General features: G+C 44.0%; 1 protein-coding gene across 1 annotated transcript; it reads right to left on the bottom strand.

Annotated features, from left to right (window-relative positions):
* Window positions 1-2: 2 nt before the first annotated feature.
* Window positions 3-20,728, bottom strand: CLEC11A (C-type lectin domain containing 11A). Its single transcript, XM_054992281.1, has 4 exons — window positions 20,501-20,728; window positions 13,694-13,904; window positions 3,881-4,072; window positions 3-1,259 (listed from the first exon to the last, which is right to left on the bottom strand). The coding sequence occupies exons 1-4, from the start codon at window positions 20,615-20,617 to the stop codon at window positions 859-861; spliced, it is 921 nt and encodes a 306-aa protein (XP_054848256.1). The 5' UTR covers window positions 20,618-20,728; the 3' UTR covers window positions 3-858.
* Between the last annotated feature and the right edge of the window lie 867 nt (window positions 20,729-21,595).

Below are 21,595 nucleotides of genomic sequence, written 5' to 3'. Positions count from 1 at the left end.
GATGGAATAAAAGATACTTTATTTTAAAAGGCTGTTCTGATTTTTATTAAGTGGGGTGAATAGAAGAGGCCAGTTGAAGAGATTTTCCCTAAAGAAACAATAGGTCACATACTCCTGCAGGGAGTGTGGTGCAGTAGAGTTACCAGCAGTATGGGAGGCTGCACGTGAATTCTACACCACTACTTTTGTCAACTGTGGCCTGGTTGATCACTTTACTTATGATTCAACCCATGGTGAAGGAAGTGGCTGCGTTAGATTAAAAGCAACAGATACTTCAATGTTTTTGCTAAACTTATTTAGCAGCGTTTGAAGGGAAAGGAGAAGGAATCATAACCCTCTTGCATGAGACATAATCTGACCATTACTTTCTGTGGTCTGATAACCATGTTCTCCATTTGCTCATTGATTTCTTTGTATGGAACTAGGTTGGCTGGAGAGATCCAGCATCAGCTAGTATCCCCAGCTGCCACGCTTTGAGCAAGCAAGTTTTTGCAGTTCTGGAATCCGTTCCGCTATGGGCCTCTTTGAACAAACCAGTTCCAAGTGGGTCATCTAGAACTAAATTGGTATTTGTTTCCAAGCTGTGGATGTTTCCTTCTTTTTGAGAGGTGCCAGATACTTGTTCTTACAGGTAGGTAGGGTCTACTAAATAAGGAGGATGCTTTTCCTATGGAAATGCTACCATTAGTTTGTGTGCGAGTGAGAGAGAGGCAGGGTTATGGTGTGAAGGGGGAGATGTGTATACACACTTGCAAAAAAAAGATTCTGATTTCTAAGGTTTGTAGGTCTTCACACTAAATTCAACCTACTCAAATTGGAAGGAGGCCAGTCAGACGAAGCATTGAAAGCTGTTAACTACTAGAGGCGATACTCGCAAATGTAATACATGCGTCGTTCGCAATCATTGTCCCACCACTTTCCATCATCAGAGCTGAGAGTAACACAGTTCTCACGAGTGCCACCATTGGGTTGAGTCACAAGGTGGTCACGATACCAGTCGAAGACTGACACCCTCTGCCCGTTCTCGAAGAGCCACAGACCTTCTGAACGCCGGTCGTGGATGCCTACCCAGGCTGGCCAGTTGTATGGTTGGAAAGCATCATGTAGGTATTGGCGCAGAATGGCCAACTCAGTGGCGTCAGCTGGCATGGCCAAGTTTCCTCCCCGGGCTACGCAGAGTTTTTGAGCCCCATCGTAGGCCTCAAAGTGCTTGAAGATCAAGAAGCATTTGCTGTAGGTGCGTCGGCCCCTCAAGCAACCTGGGGTGATGCAAAGAGAATGACCTTTAAATTCATTGCATGCTTCAGGCAATGCCTTCATCTTCCACCACCCCATATAATCGCTCTTCTGTTGTTTATATAACCTGTCTTTCTCCCCAAAGGGGAGGAGGCTCAAAGCAGCTCACAAAACAAATAAGAAATCTGAGCACAGCTCACTGATAATATTTAAAAACTGTTATAGCTCTAGAACATATTAAGAATTAAAAGAGCCCTGCTGGATCAAATCAGCAGTCCCTCTAGTCCAGCATCCGTACTGTTTTTTATGATCCAGAATCCATAAAAATGCTCATCAACGCTGCAGTTTAGAAAGAAAAAAAATTAACCTCCCTCCAGTGCCTTCTTGGATAATGCTGTCTTGCAGCATATGAAGATGGTTAGATCCACACCCTCCTTGCTACCTTGGGAAGAAGCCACCACCCCAAAGACCTGCAATTTGCTTGGGGCAGAGTTAATCACCTTCCATGGGACATGCAAACAAAAGTTATTTGGGAGGAAGGAAACTTGTTTTTGTCCTTTCAGCCCCAAGCAGTGTATGAAATTCTGACTCTTTCAAGATGGCCCAATCTCTCACAAAATTTACCTCATAGTTCACCTTTCTCTGTGAGACCAAAGATGGATTACGGACTTAAAAAACAATGCAGTAAGGACCAGTATAAAGCATGCAACAAACTGCAATAAAACTAGAGAACAGTGAAATAAAAACAATATAATGCATCCAATAAACAGTATGAGGGACAAACTAATTTTTTCAGACATTAAAATTGCAATCCTGTTTCTTTTACAAAAATCCCTCTTGAACAATTCCATTTTAGCAAAGATCTCCCTTTTTATTGCCAACCTCTTCCCTTTATAAAAATGCCTTTCTGAAAAACAAGCTCTCCCTACAGCAGGACTAGGCAGCTAGTGGCCTGTGCAGCTGGGTCCAACCCTCTGTATAACCTCGCATTTCCAAGAGCAAGATTTGGGTCCAGTAGCACCTTAGAGATCAACTAGAATTCCAGAAAGTGCGCTTTTTGAGAGTTAAAGATCCTTTTGTCAGACACTCGATGAAAGGAGCTTAGATTCTCGAAAGCTCACACCCAGGAATCTAGTTGGTCTCTAAGGTGCTACTGGACCCAAATCTTGCTCTTCTACTACAGACCAACACGGCTACCCACCTGAAACTCCTATTTCCAAGGAGCTGTGCTGTAGCTGCTCCCCAGCAACAGAGGCTGTAGTAGCAGAGTTCTTCCTATCAGGCATTCCTGTGGCCAGCCGGTTAGCTGGTACATACGTGCAGCAGAATGGGGAAGCAACGAGGGGCCCAGCACTGAGGGGCCCAGCACTAAGGCAGTAGAATGGTACAGGTGAGAGGATTCCGTTTTTCAAAAGTTCCCCCACATCAGTAATTCATTGTAAGTGGAAAAGCAGCACAGCATGCGAAGGCTCAGCGCAAACTTTTCTCCCTGATGTGCTAACTTTTGCAGGGATTTTTGGCATGGAGCCAGTCTGGTATAGTGGTTGGACTAGGATCTGGGAGGACCAGGTCTGACTCCCCACTTTGCCATGGAAAGCTTGCTGGGTGACCTTCGGCCAGTCACACACTCTCAGCCTAACCTACTTCAGAGGGTTGTGAGGATAAAATGGAGAAGAAAATTATATAAGCTGCTTGGGGTTCCTGTTGGGTAGAAAGGTGGGATATAAAGGAAGTAAAATAAAAGTGGAGAAGCATTAAGCGTGTTACCCTTTCCCTGCAGTCTGCTATAACCTATTCTCTGTCACCTCATTCTGCTGTAGATGCAGACTAGGCAGACTTCTGAGGTAACAGAATGGGGAACGCTTCAGGCTGCAGGTGGGTGACCTGCTTCTTGAATGTTTGCCTATGTTAAAAGGTGGCTGTTCAGAGGATAAGATGGAGGGGGAGAGAACAATGTTGGAAGCTGCTTTGGGTCTACATTGGGGAGAAATGCAGGGCTTCAATATCCAAATCAACAACTATTTTGTGAGGTAGTTTAGGCTGAGAGTATGGGACTGGCCCAAGGTCATCCAGCAAGCTTCCATGGCAAGCAAGGATTTTAACCCGAGCCTTCCAGAGCCTAGGCCTGTCCTCTAACCACTACACACACTGCCTTGTTCTCCTGAGTGTGGAGGTCAAGCTGGAGTCAGTGGGTATGGCTCTCCTTTTGCCTTTTTTCCAGTTCAAAAGTTGGCCTTTGTTAAATGCTGGTCAGGTTTGCTTCCTAACCACAGTAATCATCATTGTCATTTTCCCTTGCAAAAACTAAATGTTAGGTAATGAACAATTTAAAATTTGTGTCCTTGTTTATATTACCCTGGCAAAGAAATCAGCCTCAGCAGCCTACGCAATCCCACGGGGGGCATTTGAAATGCATTAAAAAACCAAAAGGGGGAGTCACCTGGAGACGATTCCTAGTCACCACAGGAGTGTAGCCAAACAGCTCTTTACAATTATGACTTATAAAATGAAAATTCCTTCTTGAATACTAGCCCCTCAGGCAATGTTGACACTGGGAGGGAGCCTTTTGACCTGCTTGGGCCGTGCATACCACCAATGCATAGCTGCCTTGCCAGAAAGATGAGGCTATCCTCCTTATCCTCACCATCAATTTTTCCAAGTTCTTTCTGGTTGCGGTTAGCAACTTCATTCAGGGAAGCAAATGATTCACGAGCTTCAGTCAGGCCTGCCTTCAGTTCAGCCAGGCCTTGGGAGAACTGGGACACTTTCACGTCCATGTGGTAGAACTGCACATTGAGGCGATGCACTGCCGCATCCAGGCTGTTCAGACGGGAGACTGTTTCCCGGGAAAGAGAAAAAACAATGAGAATTCTTAATGAGGCACAGGAGGAAGAAAGATGTGAGCTCTCCTAGTTAGCAAAGGGACAAAAACTGTTGTGATATGTATAGCTCTGCAAACATCTTAGGGAGCTGTTCATGCAGCAGTAGGGGGACACACAGCAAATTGGATCCCATTTCTCAAAATTCAAATCAATTAAAAATGAAAGTCCAAAATTATATCTCTTTGCACACTCTAGGCTGTGGGTAAGATCCAGTGCAAAATTTCTGCTTGCGCTGGAACTCTTGCTCAAGCAAAACACAAGGAGAAGACCATAGTAGCTGCTTGTGCTACATCAGTCCTTATTGGATCTACGCTTGTGTTCCTGCTTGGGCAAGATCTTATGCTACCAATTTCAGGGCACCTAACACTACAGCTGGGTGTTACAGAAGATCTTGCGCTGGTGGAACTGTGCTCAGTCCATTCATGTTTCTGTTTGCACATCGTCATTTCAACCTACCACCATGCAAATGTGTGGGGGGAGGGTATTTTTTTGCTTTCTGCAATGATCAGCCAAATTGCCCATTAGTGTCCATTATCTCCAACAATGACCAAGCCATACAGTTAAGAAACCAGTATGTAAGCTGGTGTTGGGATGGGAACCACCGCAAGCAGCAGAGAAATCGAAAAGGAAGGAAATGGCCAGGAGATGAAGAGGCACTGGATGGGGTGAGATACAGAGAACAGGTTGAAGAGGCTCTGGTACCTTTAGTGGAACAAGGATACATGGAAGCCTGTTATTGTGTTGGTCGGGGTGGGCGGAAGGTAGGGATACCAGTTGCTCCTGCCTACTCTTTGACAATTGGGGGAGGGGCCATTTCCAGTTGCTGCGGCCACAATGCTCTAGAATTTCCCGTCAATCTTGATGGTCTTTATCGTATAGATTGGCAAAATTCCTAGAGCCTCACTGACACAGGGACATCACTTCTGGCTGATCACCTAGAAGCAACATTACCACTTCAATGACACCATCCCCCTTCCAAAAGCTCCAGGGGGTTGCCTTTCCTTCAGTTTCTGTCCTCTTTCTCTTTGGCCTAGAGGTAATGCATGGATCGGAAAACAAAAGCACCAGTACCCTTTCCCTTGCTTCGGATCAGAAAGGAGCATGTAATTGACTTTCCCCCGCTGCATCAAAACTGCTAGTTGATTCATGCAGGGAAAACATAGAGGTAACTACATTTATCCCCCAGCAGGGCAAGTTACAATTTGGGGAGGTGGTGGTTTGCTTTGGGAAAGCAGAAGAAGAAAGGTTTCCCCACCTGAGCACCATTTGCAAACTTGCTGTGAAACACTAAATATTGTACAAACTGCCATTTTGTGACTGGCTCCACCCACCAAGCTGCCATTTTGAGACAGGTAGTTCCCAAGGTTCTTTAAAATAAATTAAGTAGTACCCAGAAACATAAAATCTGCCCTCACTTTGTGTAGATTAGCTGAGATCACTTCTCTACTGAGACTCGGATAGTCTTACTTCCAACAGGCCTACTCCTTTAAAGTTCTCTGCTGCTATTGTAACTTCTCTTTTCATGGGTTCTATGGGGCTTAGGAAGCAACTTTCACACAATTTTAAGAAAGATTTTTTCTTTTTTTCCCTTTTAAACTTTTTAACAATTAATAAAATACAACTTAAACTAACTCATAAATGCAACTGTACAGAAAACTTTAAATCAACAATGTTTTTGGAAAAGTAAAACAGTTCAACATTCCACAAAGTGGTGAGTCCTTTTTCATTAATTTGAAGCAACTTCTGTCTTCTTGTTGGGGAATTACAGCCCTGCAAAAATAATAAATACAGTCCCAGTAACACCAACCAAACACAATACACAAACATCACTTTAAATCATATGGTTTACATACAACATTTGATTACCTTAATCAAGATGATAAGAGCATATCAATTATTAAGCTTCCCAGCAACCAGCCTCCTCCTCAGCAGCCTGCCTCTAGCTTCAAACTCCACCTCAATGGGCTAAACCAATTAACCTCATAGGGGTTACACTATGTAGTGTCTGTTCCCTACATACAGCAAGAATTATCCCATTACAAAACTATCCTTCTGTGGCCATCGCAAATACTTGGTTCCCTAGCTAGGGTAAAGATCAGAATCAGTAGGCAGCTGTTGTTGCTGGATTTCAGGGTTTGAGTTAGTGGTGGCACAGGGAATTTGCCTGCCTGTTTGTGTGTCTGTTTCTCTGTGAGAGCTGAAGAGAGGGTTGCTCCTGCCTGAAAGGAGCACATGGGTCATTATAAGACATCAGTTCCCATGTGTCTGATACTTGTGGTAAAATCAGGGTGGCCGTGGTTGCCCATCACGCTCTGGCCTAGAACAAGCACAAACTATCTATGAAGATGGAATGAAAAGGATAGTCAACTACAGCCAGCATTGTGGGCAGGTAAGGGGTGTTTGTGTGAGAAAGATATTTGTGGGCAGTGTGGGTGAGGAGCTGCAGCTGTTTCCCCACAGTAATACATTTTCCCTCCCACCAGACATGGAGAGCCAAAAATGGGAAGAGTAATAATCACAAGATTGTACTATTTTATTTCAGGTTAATGTCAACTCTTTTCAAAACGCTCCTTGAGCAACCAGGGCATGATTTAAATATAAAAATAAACAAATCTGGAGTTAACGTGTTGACCTGCTGTGGTTATATGGGTCCCCTCTGTATACAACTACTACCTTGGGGTACTGTCATATACTACTGAGGGAGGGGTAACATTTGGAATAATAATAATATCATTTATATATCACCCTTCAGGACAACTTAACGCCCACTCAGAGCAGTTTACAAAGTATGTTATTGTTATCCCCACAACAAACAAACCCTATGAGGTGAGTGGGCTGAGAGAACTCCTAGAAGCTGTGACTGATCTAAGGTCACCCAGCTGGTTTCAAGTGGAGGAGTAGCAAATCAAACCCAGTTCTCCAGATTAGAGTCCCATGCTCTTAACCACTACACCAAACTGGCTCTCCATGGAATTATCTATGGTATTATCTATGGTTCATTGACCAGGCCATATCATACTTGACTTGATCCAATGTCACTGGTTGCCAGTGTATTTCTGGGTGCAATTCAAGGTGCTGTTTTTAACTTTTAAAGCCCGTAAAGGTTTGTGATTGAGATACTTGAAGACATGCTCCTTCAATTTGAACCTACTCTGACTATGCAAGAAGCTAAAGACACCCTGCTTTCTGTGCCAGTCTTTCAAAGGAGAGACAATGCATGACAGGGTCTTCTTGGTGGCAGCATCAAGGATACAGAATGCCTTCCACTTGTAAGCTCATTTGGCATCCTTTTTGAAAGGGAATTAAAACATACCTTTATTTTGCCTAGCTTTTTCAATGACAACTTTCTTAACTTTTTCTCCAGTTTTAATAGGGGAGCTGTGATGGTCTACAATAAAGGAGCAGGATTTGAGTCCAGTGTTCTTCAGACACTATCTGAAGAAGAAAAATCAAAAAGAGTCCAGTAGCACCTTTAAGACTAACCAATTTTATTGTAGCATAAGCTTTCGAGAATCAAGTTCTCTTCATCAGATGCATGATCCGAACTGGTCAAATACAGAAGAGGAGGAATGAGAGGGGAGAAAGAAGGGGACATATATCACAAGGAGACAGAATGCAATTAGCGTGGAGGCAGTCAAAACATTCCTTTGCTTGGAAATGTAAACATCTCCTTTTGGTGTGCAGTCAGTTTGCCGTATTCATTTGTAGCAGTGAAAGTATCCAATTCCTATGTAGTATAAGCCTTCGATGACCACAGCTCTCCCTGCCAGCTGCATCTGACAAAGAGAACTGTGATCCCCGAAAGCCCACACCAGGCGTCACTGGGATCCCCCAGACCACGCCTCTGTAAAGGGAATCTGTTACCTGTGATAATGTGATAACCATTCATAGTCTCTATTCAGTCCCAGCTTGACAGAGTCAAATTTGCATATGAATTATCATATCATATGCAAATTTGACTCTGTCAAGCTGGGACTGAATAGAGACTATGAATGGTTATCACATTATCACAGGTAACAGATTCCCTTTACAGAGGCGTGGTCTGGGGGAGCCCAGTGACGCCTGGTGTGGGCTTTCGGGGATCACAGTTCTCTTTGTCAGATGCAGCTGGCAGGGAGAGCTGTGGTCATCGAAGGCTTATACTACATAGGAATTGGATACTTTCACTGCTACAAACTAATACGGCAAACTGACTGCACACCAAAAGGAGATGTTTACATTTCCAAGCAAAGGAATGTTTTGACTGCCTCCACGCTAATTGCATTCTGTCTCCTTGTGATATATGTCCCCTTCTTTCTCCCCTCTCATTCCTCCTCTTCTGTATTTGACCAGTTCGGATCATGCATCTGATGAAGAGAACTTGATTCTCGAAAGCTTATGCTACAATAAAATTGGTTAGTCTTAAAGGTGCTACTGGACTCTTTTTGATTTTGCTACTACAGACTAACACGGCTAACTCCTCTGGATATCTGAAGAAGGGAGCTCTGACTCTCGAAACCATACCCCCTGGAAATCTTGTTGGTCTCTAAGGTGCCACTAGACTCTCATCCTGATTTTCTCCAGTGATTTGAAAACTTCTATCTTTTTAAAATATTATTTTACATAATATGCTTGTGGTTTAATGACTTGTGTTTTAATATTGTAGTTTTTAATTTTAAACCACCTTGAGCAGAGGACTCTGAAGAGGTGGCATAAAGATATTCTAAATAAATAAATTGCAGTGACTTCTATTGCATTACTGTCTGATATTGTATTGAAAGGCAGGAGACAAGTATTTTAAATAAATTAAGTCACTCCAGGGCAGACCAATGATATGGCTATTCTCCACATGATTGGGCACTTTGCTGAGAGGAAGGACGCCAGTCACGTGGGAAAGGCCTGTGTAATTGGCTGTGCCCAGATTGTCACCCGCTACCAACAGGTTCGCCTTAGAGAACTGGCTGCCATATGCTGCAAGTGTGAATGAAGAGGTCATACTAAAACACACGAGGAAGTCCCCTGTACTGTTGTATTCTGACCATTCTAGCTATGTCATGCACAGTTTGTTCTTTTGTTTTCAGCATAAGACTAGTTAAACCAGATTAACAGTATCCACTAGGGTTGCCGACACTGTCTTGGCAAATGCTATAAGATTTTGAGAGTAGTTCCTGGGGACAGTGGAGTTTGGGGGTGGTGCAATGTCACTTCTGAGTGATGCTCTAGGAAGTTTCCCTATTCTTTATGGTAAAGACCATACAGGCCTGGGGAAATTCCCAGAGTCACTACGGAGGCCATTTTCTAGCCATTTTTCCTCTCACCTCTATTTATTGAGGGTTTTTTCTCCTTCACATTCTTTCTCTTTTTTTGTTCTGGTTTGTGTTGAGCTTCCTTCCCTTCTTAATATTCCCGCTAACATCTAGTTCACGCATTCAGGAGAATGAAGTGGAATTGAGGTAGCAGAATAAACCCTAAGTTGATAGAATAGGCAACACAGCGCTTCAAGCTGCCTGTCGGAATCCAGCTTACAACATTCATTTGTATTTTTAAGAAAGCCTAACTGGGAGACAGCATCTGCCTCTTCTCTTTGCATTCCGTGCTGGTTTTCTATAGAGAATTTTTACTAACAGATAACCTTCCAAAATGTGTGACATCCCCCCTCTCCCCATACACACAAGCTGTCATGCTTTATCAACTCAGGATTTTGCCACCTCATTTTTTTCATGTGAGAACCAGGCAAACTCCTTATCACCTCCCTCATGAACATATGAACCTGCCTTCTACTGAGTCGGACCATTGGGTTTCTCTAGCTCAGTATTGTCTACTCAGACTGGCAGTGGCCCTCAAGGATTTCTCAGGCAAAGAGATCTTTCCCAACCCCTTTTTGTATCTGAGAAACTTTAAGTGGAGATAGCAGAGGCAGAACCTGAGACCACCTCTCCACCAAGCATGCGCTTTACAATCGACCCACTGCCCATCTCTCCATACACCCAGGAAATCCAGTGCTGTTTCAAGGGTGAAGGGGCTAGACTGAGGAGATTTTTCTGACTGAAATGTTGTATCCTAGAAGAACACACATGTGCAAGACTCCTCAAGGTTAAAGGTGACTACTAATGTCGTGTTAACAGCTAAGGAATCAAGCTGTCATGAATCCCCCCTCCCCCTTCAAATCTTGCATCTGCTGTGACTTCATTAGGTGTCCTTCAGCAGCCCACCTTGGTCTCCGGTCTACAATGTGGGGAACATGCTACATTGCAGGGCTATTAGGATTCTTGAATTAATGACAGTAAAATGCTACATGGATGCCTTATTCATATTCAGCGGTCATTGTTTTAAAAGAATCTTTCACAAACACAAGAAGCGGCCTTATACTGAATCAAATGCTTGATCTACCAAGGTCAGTATTGTCTATTGTGACTGGCACTGGCTTTCTAGGATCTCAAGCACCAGTCTTTCAAACACCTGCTACCTCCTCCTTTTAACTGGAGATGCTGGTGACTGAATCTGGGACTTTCGGCATGCAAAGCAAATACTCTACCACTAAGCCACAGACCTTTCACGATCACTTGCTAACATTGGTTAATATAAATTAATTTTGGCTTTGATCCCACTCAGTATGTTCAAATTCATTTCCTCATACAAATATAAATGTTTAAGGTTTTGCATTTTTTTTACTGACTCTGAAAGCAAGTCTAGTGTATGAAATAGGATTTTCCATATGTGTGTGCACACACAGACACACACTCTGGTTTTGCTGTTCCTTCTTTTCCTGTGATAACTTTCCTTCCATCAACTAAATCTAGGTAACATTCATAGACACAATTCAACAGCAACTTAACGGAGCCTCTCCCCTCATTTCTCCCTGATGTCTGCTTTATGCTGAGGGGGGAAAAAAATCTGTATAGCAATATCAGGGATGAGAGATTTCTAGAAGGCTGCATTAGATTTCTAGGTATTACATAGTCGTTATGGGTTATTTCATAACCCCTGTTATTGAGTAAGGGCCAAACTGTGTGTAACACAGTTATGCCAACACCAGTGCTGTAGACACTTTCAGTCAATAGTATCTCAAATAGGAGGCATCCATTGCAGTCTGTGGGGATGTCTTGGCAAACATGGACCATGGTACAGAGATGCTCAATAGTCCTTTTCAGACATTACAATCACATGGAACTTCTGTCTTCACATCACATGTCATCATATAAGGAGCCAATGTGGGATAATGGTCAGGGTGTCAGACTAAAATGCGATATTTCGCATTTTCCCCGTCGCGATCCGGAAGAGGGCGGCATGAAACGCCTTAAGGTTAGTCATCTGGAATCGGCCTAGGATCTGGGAGACCCAGGGCTGAATCCCCACTCTGCCATGGAAACTCACCGGGTGACCATGGGCCAGTCACAGACTCCCAGCCTAACCTATCTCACAGGGTGGTTGTGAGGCTAAAATGGAGGAGAGGAGAATGATGTAAGCTGCTTTGGGTCCCCACTGAGGAGAAAGGTGGGGCATAAATTAAGCCAATCAATAAATAAAATGTCCCTGGAGGCTACCAACTGCATGCAGATCTTCCGAATGCCCACAATCACCATGTTGCATGAACAAAGGCAATGCATATATTTATCATGCACGTACAGCTACAGTACACACAAACCGACCACTGGAATTTTTCAGGGTTTGTGTTCACATGTACCAAGGCTGTACATGCATGGTACATATGTGCATTGCTCCAGTTCACTCAACATAGCAACAGTGATGATTGCAATGATCTCAGCTAGCACATGCTCCTGAGAGACACAGCTGTATTATCTGGAAAGGGCTAGTCTCCCTCATGACCTCAAAAGCAGAATCCAGAGGTAGGACTACTGCCAATATGTTTTGGGCTTACTTGGCTTATGCGGGGGGGGGGGGGGGTCGTCATTTGGAAGGGTTGTGGCTACCACCTGATGGGGGTTTAGTGGTTAGCATGTCAGACCTAGGAGACCCAGGTTCAAATCCCCACTCTGCCATGGAAGCTCGCTGGGTCACCTTGGGTGAGTCACACTCTCTCAACTTAACCCACCTTACAAGACTGTTGTGAGGATAAAGAGGAGACAATGTTGCAAGTCACTTTGGGTCCCCACTTGGAGAGAAAGTCAGGGTATAAATGAAGTAAATAAATACATTCCAGGGTTTTTTTTAGCAGATGGCATCCATTATCCTTCATTTATCGCAAGATTAATCTGTGAATCAGTGGAGTCAGCAGGCTTATTGAGAGCAGTGTGCACTCCCCATATCACTGCCATCACAGAGTTACTTTGACTGTTTACTTAACTGATCACATCACACCTTTAAATGTATGAAATTGCCTTATACTGAGTCAGACCATTTGGTTCATTGAACCAAATAGTGCCTACTCTGTTATGGTTTCAGGCAGAGAGATCTCTTAGTACCGCAGACACCAGGCATGAACTTGGGATCTTATATCCCATGACCTTATTCTGAGGGGGATCTTATATTCCATGTTAGTCTTCTGGTATGATCCTAAAGAAAGTTATATTCTTCTTAGCCCGTTGACTTCAAGGGTCTTAGAAGGTTGTAACTCTGTTTAGGATTGCACGGTTTGCCTGCTGCTTCCCAGTCACTGGATCTCTTGGCTATTTCAAAGCAAGCGTTCATTGAAGTCTATTTCACAATCTGCTGCTTGCAGGCATTCTTGATAGCTCAAAGAAATACACTCTAGTTATGTTTATGGGGCTGTCCTGTGGTAAGGAATAGCCACTGAAATAAGAAACGTCATGAGCAATGTTCCTATAGACTTTGTAGGCTTGTATCTGTCAATAGCTAGGAAAGCTGAACCTCCTTGTACACAAGCAGTATATCTCTGAACACCAGATATTAGGAACACAAACTTCATCTGGCTGGCTGAAAACAGGACAATAAGCCTCTGGCCTGATTCAGCAATGCAATACTTGTATTTTTTTAAATTGCAGGTTCTCTGAGATGCTTGAAATGACAATTCGCTCTTACTCTGGTCCCTGAAACTTGGATTAACGCTGTGGAAATTCGAACTCTAGAGAGGTAAGGGCATTTCTGGCAGTGCAGCAAAGTGCTAGTATGCTGGCAGCCCAAAGCAGAGATTGTTTTAAAGCTGAAGTCACTGATGGGTGGGTTATTGCAGCTACTCAGCCAAGACCAGAGAAATCAGGATTTATGCTAGGAATTGATTTGAGTTAGATGTAATTGGCTTCTGTGCCTGAGGACAAAAAAGGAAGAAGAAAGGATTCAGAGAAGAGCAAAAGCATTATCGTTTTGGAGCATGGGATAACATGCAAGGTGAGGCTTACGAAAACTGAACATTTAGTTTCTCAGAAGGGAAGGTATGAGGGCAATTTTCAAATCAGTGCATGGCTGATATGGGGTGAGGACACAGAGCACACCAGAAAAACTCAGTCTTTAGGATGTGCACACAGCAAGCCTCAAAAAATTAGGGAACTTTGTTTTGGGATATCTGTGGAGCCACAAAGTTTTAGATGGCATTCTGTTGTGTGTTTGGGGGATGTGATACTTGGCTTTTGCAGTGCAGGCTTCACAAAGAGCCAACCTGGCCCTTCCACATTACTCACACACATAGGTGAAGCCATCTTCCTCCTGTGCCGGGGGCACTGTTGTTAGGGTCAAAACAGTGGGGTGGGGAAGCTGTTCCTCCAGCTCTTCTAGCTCTTCTTCCAGGATCTCCTTGCTATCTGAGCCCCCCACTTCCGTCAGGGTCACCTCCTGTGGGGACTCCTCTTCAGTCACTTCAAGTTCTGATAGCTCCAGGACCTCTTGCAGATGCTGGGGGAAGCACGAGAAGGGTTAGAGACTGCATATCTGCATGCAAAATGGAGCATGTCACCACGGGTGAGGGCCAAACTAAAGGGGACCAGAGATGCTTGGGGCTATGTCTACTCCCGCTGGGAATGGCAGATTGCTCCGGAGCTCCCTCCAATATTGCAAGGGCATCTAGGACAGTTTTCTACTTCATGCCAGAAAAGACACCTAGAAGGAGTGTGACACGTTCAGGCTCCTTGTAGCTTTACAAGCACACAATGCAGCTGAAGGAAGCAAGGAAGAGCAGTTTTCCTCCCCCTTCTCTGGTGTGTGTTTGTGGAGGGGATGCACACACACGCTCGTACAGTGAGGAGGCTCCTTTAGGGGGGCCCTAGAGCTCCTATGGCCTTGGGACCCCAAGAATCTGGAGCCAACACTGCGTAATTGGCTCACTCATCTTCTAAATTCTCTATTTAGAGCAGGTGTTTTGTCAGGGTAGGGGACTGGACACTGACAGGGATGGACTGGGAAATTAATATGGCCTAGGAACAAGCCAGGTAGAGTGACCCTGGCTACAAGAAGTGCTACAAGGGCAACTCTGCTCAGAACTGGCCAGTACAGTGGCCAACCAGGACATTTCCCTATAAATTAAATGACCAATCCATCACTGGACACGGGGGGGGGGGGGGAGATGTGTTACCTTTCCGGCTGGGCTGTTTTGCAGATGTAAGCCTAACCCCCGTCCCCAAAGCTGGCTTTGCCCCAGTAAGAAAAAACATAAAAGTAAAAATAAAAAATGGATACAAAAATCCAGTTGACATAGACCCACTATCAGTTTTTTTTACTAGCAAGTTCCATTGAAAAGGTGGCAACCGCAAGCTGCCCCCAGCCTGAGCATGCCTGCATTCAGATCCAATTGCCTTTCTTCTGCTGATGATATTGTTGTGTGTGCCAGTTGCTTCAAAGGTTCCTTCTTAGCTAAATGAATTTCCTGTCTGCCTAATGAAAGAGCCACTGAACCCAACAGCCTACACACACATTTCTGATAACTGTGAATTGGTCCTATTCTGATCCCCCCCACTTCCCAAACAGATAAGGGTCATATATATGAGATGGGCAGGAAAACTAGGGTAGCACCGTGAGCCATCTACGAATGAAGAGGCTTTGCCTAAGCCAGCTACTTATTGACTGTATGGCCAGGGGGGCATGGGGAGGGCGCTCCTTTGGTGCTGGGCAGCATTCAACTAAACCCTGGCTGCTGAACGGCACTGTGCTCAGCACCTCTTGGCACAATTTTTTGCAGGAAATAAATAAATGTGCTGGAAAAATTTGTTCTTGCCATTCTTGTTTTAATAACAGCACCTCCTCCTAACATAACTCTGTAAAAAAAATTAGGCGGCCTCACGCTATGAGCTGAAGAGTGACTTGAATCAATCTCTAGCAATTGTGCTTTGACTGCTACTATCTCTTTCTGCTTTTGGTAAGAAATTTAGATCTGCTTCCTTGTGTATCTGCAGTTTATTTTTAATAGACCCTGGGATACCCAAGGAAGAGTTACAAAGACTGGCTGAATTCACCAAGACTACAAAGTCAAAGACACATGGTGTTTGCATTCTTTCATTTTTAAAGGCATGTTTTGATGTGAACAAGCTTTTGTCTTCTGCTCAGTTGCCAGTTGACCAGATGCCATCAATACTGCATTCTCACAAATATGGTGTGAAACAAAACCTGGATTTCTTAATCCTATTTGACTAAAAAAACCCTAGGGAACATTTTTAGAGCAGAGAGATCAAGATGCATAGCCATGTTAGTCTTTTTGTAGCAGTAGAAAAGAGCAAGAGTCCAGTAGCACCTATAAGACTAACGAAATTTGTGGTAGGGTATGAGCTTTTATGAGTCACAGCTCACTTCTTCAGATCAAACTCATACCCTACCACAAATTTTGTTAGTCTTATAGGTGCTACTGGACTCTTGCTCTTTTCTACTTTTAGAGTAGTAATCATTTTTTGTCGCTTGGCTTTTGGCCTTCCATTCTTGGCCAAATCAAAGCTTAGCATTTGTGTGTTTTGATTTTCATTTAATTATACCTCACTTTTCTCCCCAACGGGAGCCCAAACTGCCTTACAACACTGTTCCTTCCTCTTCCATTTTATCCTCACAACAACAAGCCTGTGGGGTAGTTTAGGCTGAGAGAGAGAGACTGGCTCACAGTCCCTCAGCAAGCTTCCATGGCAGAGTGAGAAGTCAAATTTGGTTCTCCCAGATCCTAGACAACTACTACATGTCACTGGGTCTCGATGGCCAATTGCAAGCATTTTGCATATTCTTGAGACCTGTGTCTTGTTCTGTTCTTATTATTTGGTTTCTTGACAAATAGAAATTTGATTAAGTACCAGATATTTTGTCTGGGTCCTTCCTAAGCTGCTATCAGATGTCTCATAATAACTTGGACCTGCCATTGTTTTACATTGCTACACAGCTACAAAACTTGTGACCTTCCAGACTGGATGCAGCCTACTAGCCATGTCTAACATCTCACCACCCACTTAGTAAACTTTCTGTTTTGCTGCCAAAAATAAAGCAGAAGTCCATTGGCACTAAGAACTAGTAACATTTATTTTGATACATGCTTTCGTGAGTTACAGCATATTTTACTGCCTGCCCAGGACCACAAAAACAGAAGAATTATCAATTTTCTGGCAAACCTACAGTTTGCCATGGACTGTGTCATTCACATGGGGACATTTGCACCACCAGGTGGCCATATAATAGGAGTGGTCTGAGAGAAGTTGTGGGGTCTCAGGACAAGAAACAAGGAGGTTAAAGACTTTGATACCCTGGCAGAACTCTAGATTTTGTAAAAATTATTTTAATAGCCTAAGTGGTACTCAAGGACATAGATTCTTGTGACAATAATTGACTTCCTTTCCTAGTAATATTTATTTTTAGTTTGAGTTCATTCCCCTGGCTATGAAATTGTTATTCTGTTAAAAATAAAACCTCTGTATGTTGTTGTGCTTGCATGGTCAGCATCCATCACAGTGTGCAGCCAAAGTCAGTAGCTGCAGTTGCACACAGGCTTGGAAGATGATTGATTTAACCTTGACTTGGTTTCAGAGAAGCCATCCTGCTTGTGGAAACTGACTGCTGCCTGTTTCTCCTTCTTTTCCACAAGGGGATCCATATTCCAGAAGCTGGAAAATGAAGAAGGCATCCTGGTGATGCTCAGGAAAGAAAAGGGAGCATCTCACGGTTGCCTAGGCAGCATGCTGCTTTTTCCCATGCAAGCCAATTTAGAACTTTTTATTTTATATTTATATCTATCAATATTTTGTGAGTGTCTGCAGGTGCTGCTTGTAACCAGTCGTCCAGCTATGATTCAAGCCACATCACAGGAAGCTTGCCCATCATTAAATGAGATTTACACTGCAATCCGCAGCACAGTTACACCTTTCTAAATCTGTTGAAATCAAGGTCCTTAGAAAGGTATAAATCTGTTTAGGATTGCACTGTTATTCCCCTTCATTCATGTTCCTTGAGTGTTAACCTGCTCAACCCCAGATGTGAGAGGCACAGAGTGAAAAATCTACTAATTTATTAGAAGGAACATCCAAAGACCAATAGACCTGTAGTTTTAAAAATTCTCCCCATTTCTCTTCTTGTGTATAGAAATTGTTGCACTGGATGCCCATCCATCTGACAGCAAGATTGAATAACACAGGGGGCAGGAGATCTTCTCTTGTGGATTTCCAAAGAAATAGAGTTGTTTGTTTATTTAAAATATCTACACCTCTCTTTCCCCACAGAAGGCTCAAGGCAGCTAACAACAGAGGTCCTAAACAGCATCTGCAAAAATCAATAATATATAAACCACAACACAAAAAACAATCCACACAACAGCCAATTTTTTTTGCTTATATCATAAAAGTTATACAGCATCTGATATTGCATTTAAATATTCTTGAAAAGCTCCTAAGAACAAAACAAGTTTGCACCTCTTACCCACCCACCCCAACAACACCTACCTACCTCCAATAGCTATCCCCAGGGCTCATTTGGAGGGGGAACACGCAGGAACGCAGTTGCGGCAGCTCCCCCAAAAGGTCACAGGTCAGGTGGCCCTGCCCACCTGACTCTTGGCCAGTTTGGGCCCGTTTCAGCCTGGATTGGAGCCAAAACGGCCTGGATCGGGCCTCTGACAGGTGGTGGATCACTCTCCCACTCAGCAGCTGCCCAATCCTGACCATTTTGTGCCCCTTTTTGGCCATTTTCAGCCCCTTTTTGCCATTTTGGGCCCAATTTCGGCCCTGAATGGCCAGGATTGGGTCCAAAACAGCGAGGATAGGTGATGTCAGGGGGTGTGACACATGCAAATCAGTTATGCTAATGACACACTTCTGGTGATAGCAAGGAGCATGGCATATGCTAATTAGTTATGCTAATGAGTTCCTCCTGCTCTTTTTCTACAAAATGACCCCTGGCTATCCCATTCCATAAAGTTGATGCTACCACTAAGAAAGCACTGGGGTTGCCAATGTCCAGGTGGGGCCCGCAGAGCTCCCAGAACTACACCTGATCTCCAGCCAACAAAGATCAGTTCCCCTAAAGAAAATGGTTGTTTTGGAGGTTGGACATAGCATAATACCTTGCTGAGGTCCCTCCCCTCCCCAAGCCTCACCCTCCTATGTCCACCCCTATATCTCCAGGAATTCCCCAATGTAGAAAGCACAAGTTTCGCAGCGGAAGGTATTACAAACCTAGAAGGAGGAATAGCTGGCTGCTTTGAGGACAGAGAAGTACTGATCATTTTATAGACCTAGCTTTCCAGAACAAGGGGCCAATCCAGAACAGAACTTTTTGGGAGAAGAAGAAAGGTGAAAAGGAAAAGGTAACAAGAAAAGGTTAGAAAAGGAAGAAAGGTAACAAGGGAAAATAAAATAAAAATAACATGCTATATGAGATGATGGTTACAGTATCAAATGGAATAACCTTGGTGCAAATCCCTGTTTTGCTGCACAGCTCAGTGGATAACCTTGGGCCAGTCACTTATCTTTCAGGCTAATCTACCCTGCAAGGCCATTGTGTGGATAAAATAAAGGAGAAGATGAGATCTATAGATAGTGTTCTGAGCTCTTGGAGGAAGGACAAGGCAGACATGCGAGAGAAAGATAATTCAAGTTACCCTGGACTTTTCAGGGACTACACATAAGCTAATAAACACAGTAAATATCCCCGCAAAATATGATCCCCACAGAACTATCAATGGAAAATTTCCAGACATTTCAACCCCAACATTTAGAGTCTACACAAGACGCCTCGTCACATGTTTGTCAAGTGTAGGGAGACACAATGTCGGGAAGCATAGTTTTAAAAGACAAAGCTGGTGGATATCACTCCTCAGAGGAGTTGTTAATTTCATCTTTGCCCCCCTGAAGGCTCTGTCAATTTCACCTCTCTCACTCTGTGGGATCGCAACCAGAGGGCAGCAAGGAATGGAAATGGGCTGGAGCTGCCTTAAAGAGCTGGTCTTGGACCTGGCGAGATAATAATGGGCTGAAGTGTCCCTTCTGGCATTTCACAGCTCCTTCACACAGCTCCAGTGTATAGCAAAGTCTTTGTCCTGCCGCCAGCTCTGTCTTTTTAAACCACCCTTCCTAGCTAACATTGCATTTCCCGACACATGTTCTTCATGTGTCAGATGTCTCGTGTAGACTCATATTCTCTAGCCAACCTCAAATCCTTTCACGATTTATGGTGATTGCCCACTTTCTCTTGGGAAAACCTCAGTAGATGGGAGTCCTAGATCCATAAAATGAACATTATAAACAGCTGGGCCCAAACTGGTTTGGGAGAAAGGCGGTTTCACAAACATTTTAAAGCAATAAATAAACTAGGCCAGCTTTAGTCATCCCCTGTGGTCTGCTGGATTGTGGATAGAGCCAGAATTCCTGGACTGCCTGCTGAAAAATGGAGTTTAGTGGTGTTGTGAGGAAGGACTGCCAAGTTCTGCTGATGGGAAGCCAGAACTCCCGAACTATTTGGAAAGGGAAGGATATTTAGTAGGACAGAGCAAAGGCCGAGTGAAAGCCAGTATGCCTCGATTTGTTCAGGTGGTGAAAAAGCATGTGTCTGATTATATTAGAAAAGAAAGATCGGCATCAGAACAGTTGGGTTCTCTGGGTAAACAGCAAGCTAAGGAAGTCCCTGGCTCTCTGGAGGAAGGCAAGAGTGGGATCTGGGGAGTCCAAGCACCAAATCTGGAACTCCGAGGCTCTCCTGGCAGGGAAGAGAGTCTAAATAGGAACCCAGACTTCCGGTTCTGTTGTTGTTTGCCCAGCTTAGTGGTGAGTGAGCCCCAGACAGTGAGGCTAGTCTGTTATATAAAGTGACTGCATGCATTTCCTAGATATCATCAAGGCAAAGAGGAGAGAGTCCTTTAAGCAGGAGATGCTGAAGGTTTGTTTCAAAGAATACTGGAGCATACTTGCACGTTTTGCATGAGGCCCTTCTAGACACCCTCAGAATTGTGCTGACCCAATCAGCTGACTACAATGCCCTGACAATTGTGCTGTACCCAAGTTGTAGAATGGGAGGTGCCAGGGGAAATAAGATTCTCTCACCTTGAGCATCAAAGCTTTTCTTTCTTCCTCGGAGTTTAGCTCGTCCCTCTGGCTCCAAGCTGTCCTCAGCAATACTCCCAAGAGCAGAAGCTGCAATGTTGTTACCCAAAGCTCCATGGTCCTCCTCCTTTTCCTTTCAGATCTAGTGTACAAATGAAACGAGTGTGTATGTTAATTTCCCAGAATTTCCTCAGTCCACTCCAGAACACACTGTGTCTCTCCCTTCAAACTTAACTGCTGTCTGCCCACTCAGATGATGCTGGGGCAGAAATGCAGGAGGGGGGGCGGGGGGACAGGACTTCAGCCAGCCAGAAGCCGGAAAGTTTAATTCAATCCAGATGTGGGAACATGAGCAGGCTGAGGCCTCACCCAGACTGGATTGTGGCTGCCTGCTGGGTTGTCATCTTGCCAGTTTTGAACTGGATTGGGTTTTTTGCTCCTTTTTTGCCCAACAAGAGTTTTTTTATTTAAAAAAATCATTTATTAAATAAAATAGTCAAAATAACCTAGATTGTTTTATTTAATTAAACTAGGCAGAAACAAAAGCAGCCTTTACATTTGCAGACAAATTAGCCTAGGTTGAAAGGAGGGTGCTATCACTGGCTCTGACAATTGCCCTGCCCTGGGAAAGGTTGTACATTTACTCTGTGCATGCTGGGGGTGGGAGGAGGTCCATTCCTGCCATCCATCCCAACTGTGTGGGCGTCATCATGTGTTCCTGCCACTGAGTACAATGCTGCTAGTGTGCATTGGTGTGTGTCTCTTGTCATAGAACAATGCACGTGTTTGCTCTTCCCAGTAACAAATCAACCTGCTCTGTGTTTGTCTTTGAACGTGTAGCCTTGGGCATGTATTTGCATACACTGTGTGATAAGCATTATCTTTATGGTGGGATAACTGCTGGAAGCAGAATGCTAGACTAGATGGTCTCTAGGACTGATCCAGCAGGCCTCCTTTCAGGTGCCTATGGATCTAGATACATCTCACAAATGTTAGTATGTGCATTTCTATGCCTGTACTCCCCCAGCTCTGTGTGTTTGCCCTACCCTTGTGTTCATTTGGAGGTCCTTAGTGGAACCCATCTATTGTACATAT

Source organism: Eublepharis macularius, chromosome 12 (assembly GCF_028583425.1).
Source record: "Eublepharis macularius isolate TG4126 chromosome 12, MPM_Emac_v1.0, whole genome shotgun sequence".
Classification (NCBI taxonomy): Eukaryota; Metazoa; Chordata; class Lepidosauria; order Squamata; family Eublepharidae; genus Eublepharis; species Eublepharis macularius.
The sequence above is the reverse complement of the archived record's forward strand: the minus strand, read 5'-3'. Positions and strand labels throughout refer to the sequence as shown.

What these genes read in the sequence shown, in the direction of transcription:
- CLEC11A (XM_054992281.1), bottom strand. Translation starts at nt 20,617, where the DNA reads ATGGAGCTTTGGGTAACAACATTGCAGCTTCTGCTCTTGGGAGTATTG. An exon ending in GAAAAGCTTTGATGCTCAAG is followed by an intron (nt 13,905 to 20,500) that starts GTGAGAGAATCT and finishes TGCTTCCCCCAG; the next exon opens with CATCTGCAAGAGGTCCTGGA. An exon ending in AGAACTTGGAAAAATTGATG is followed by an intron (nt 1,260 to 3,880) that starts GTGAGGATAAGG and finishes GCATCACCCCAG; the next exon opens with GTTGCTTGAGGGGCCGACGC.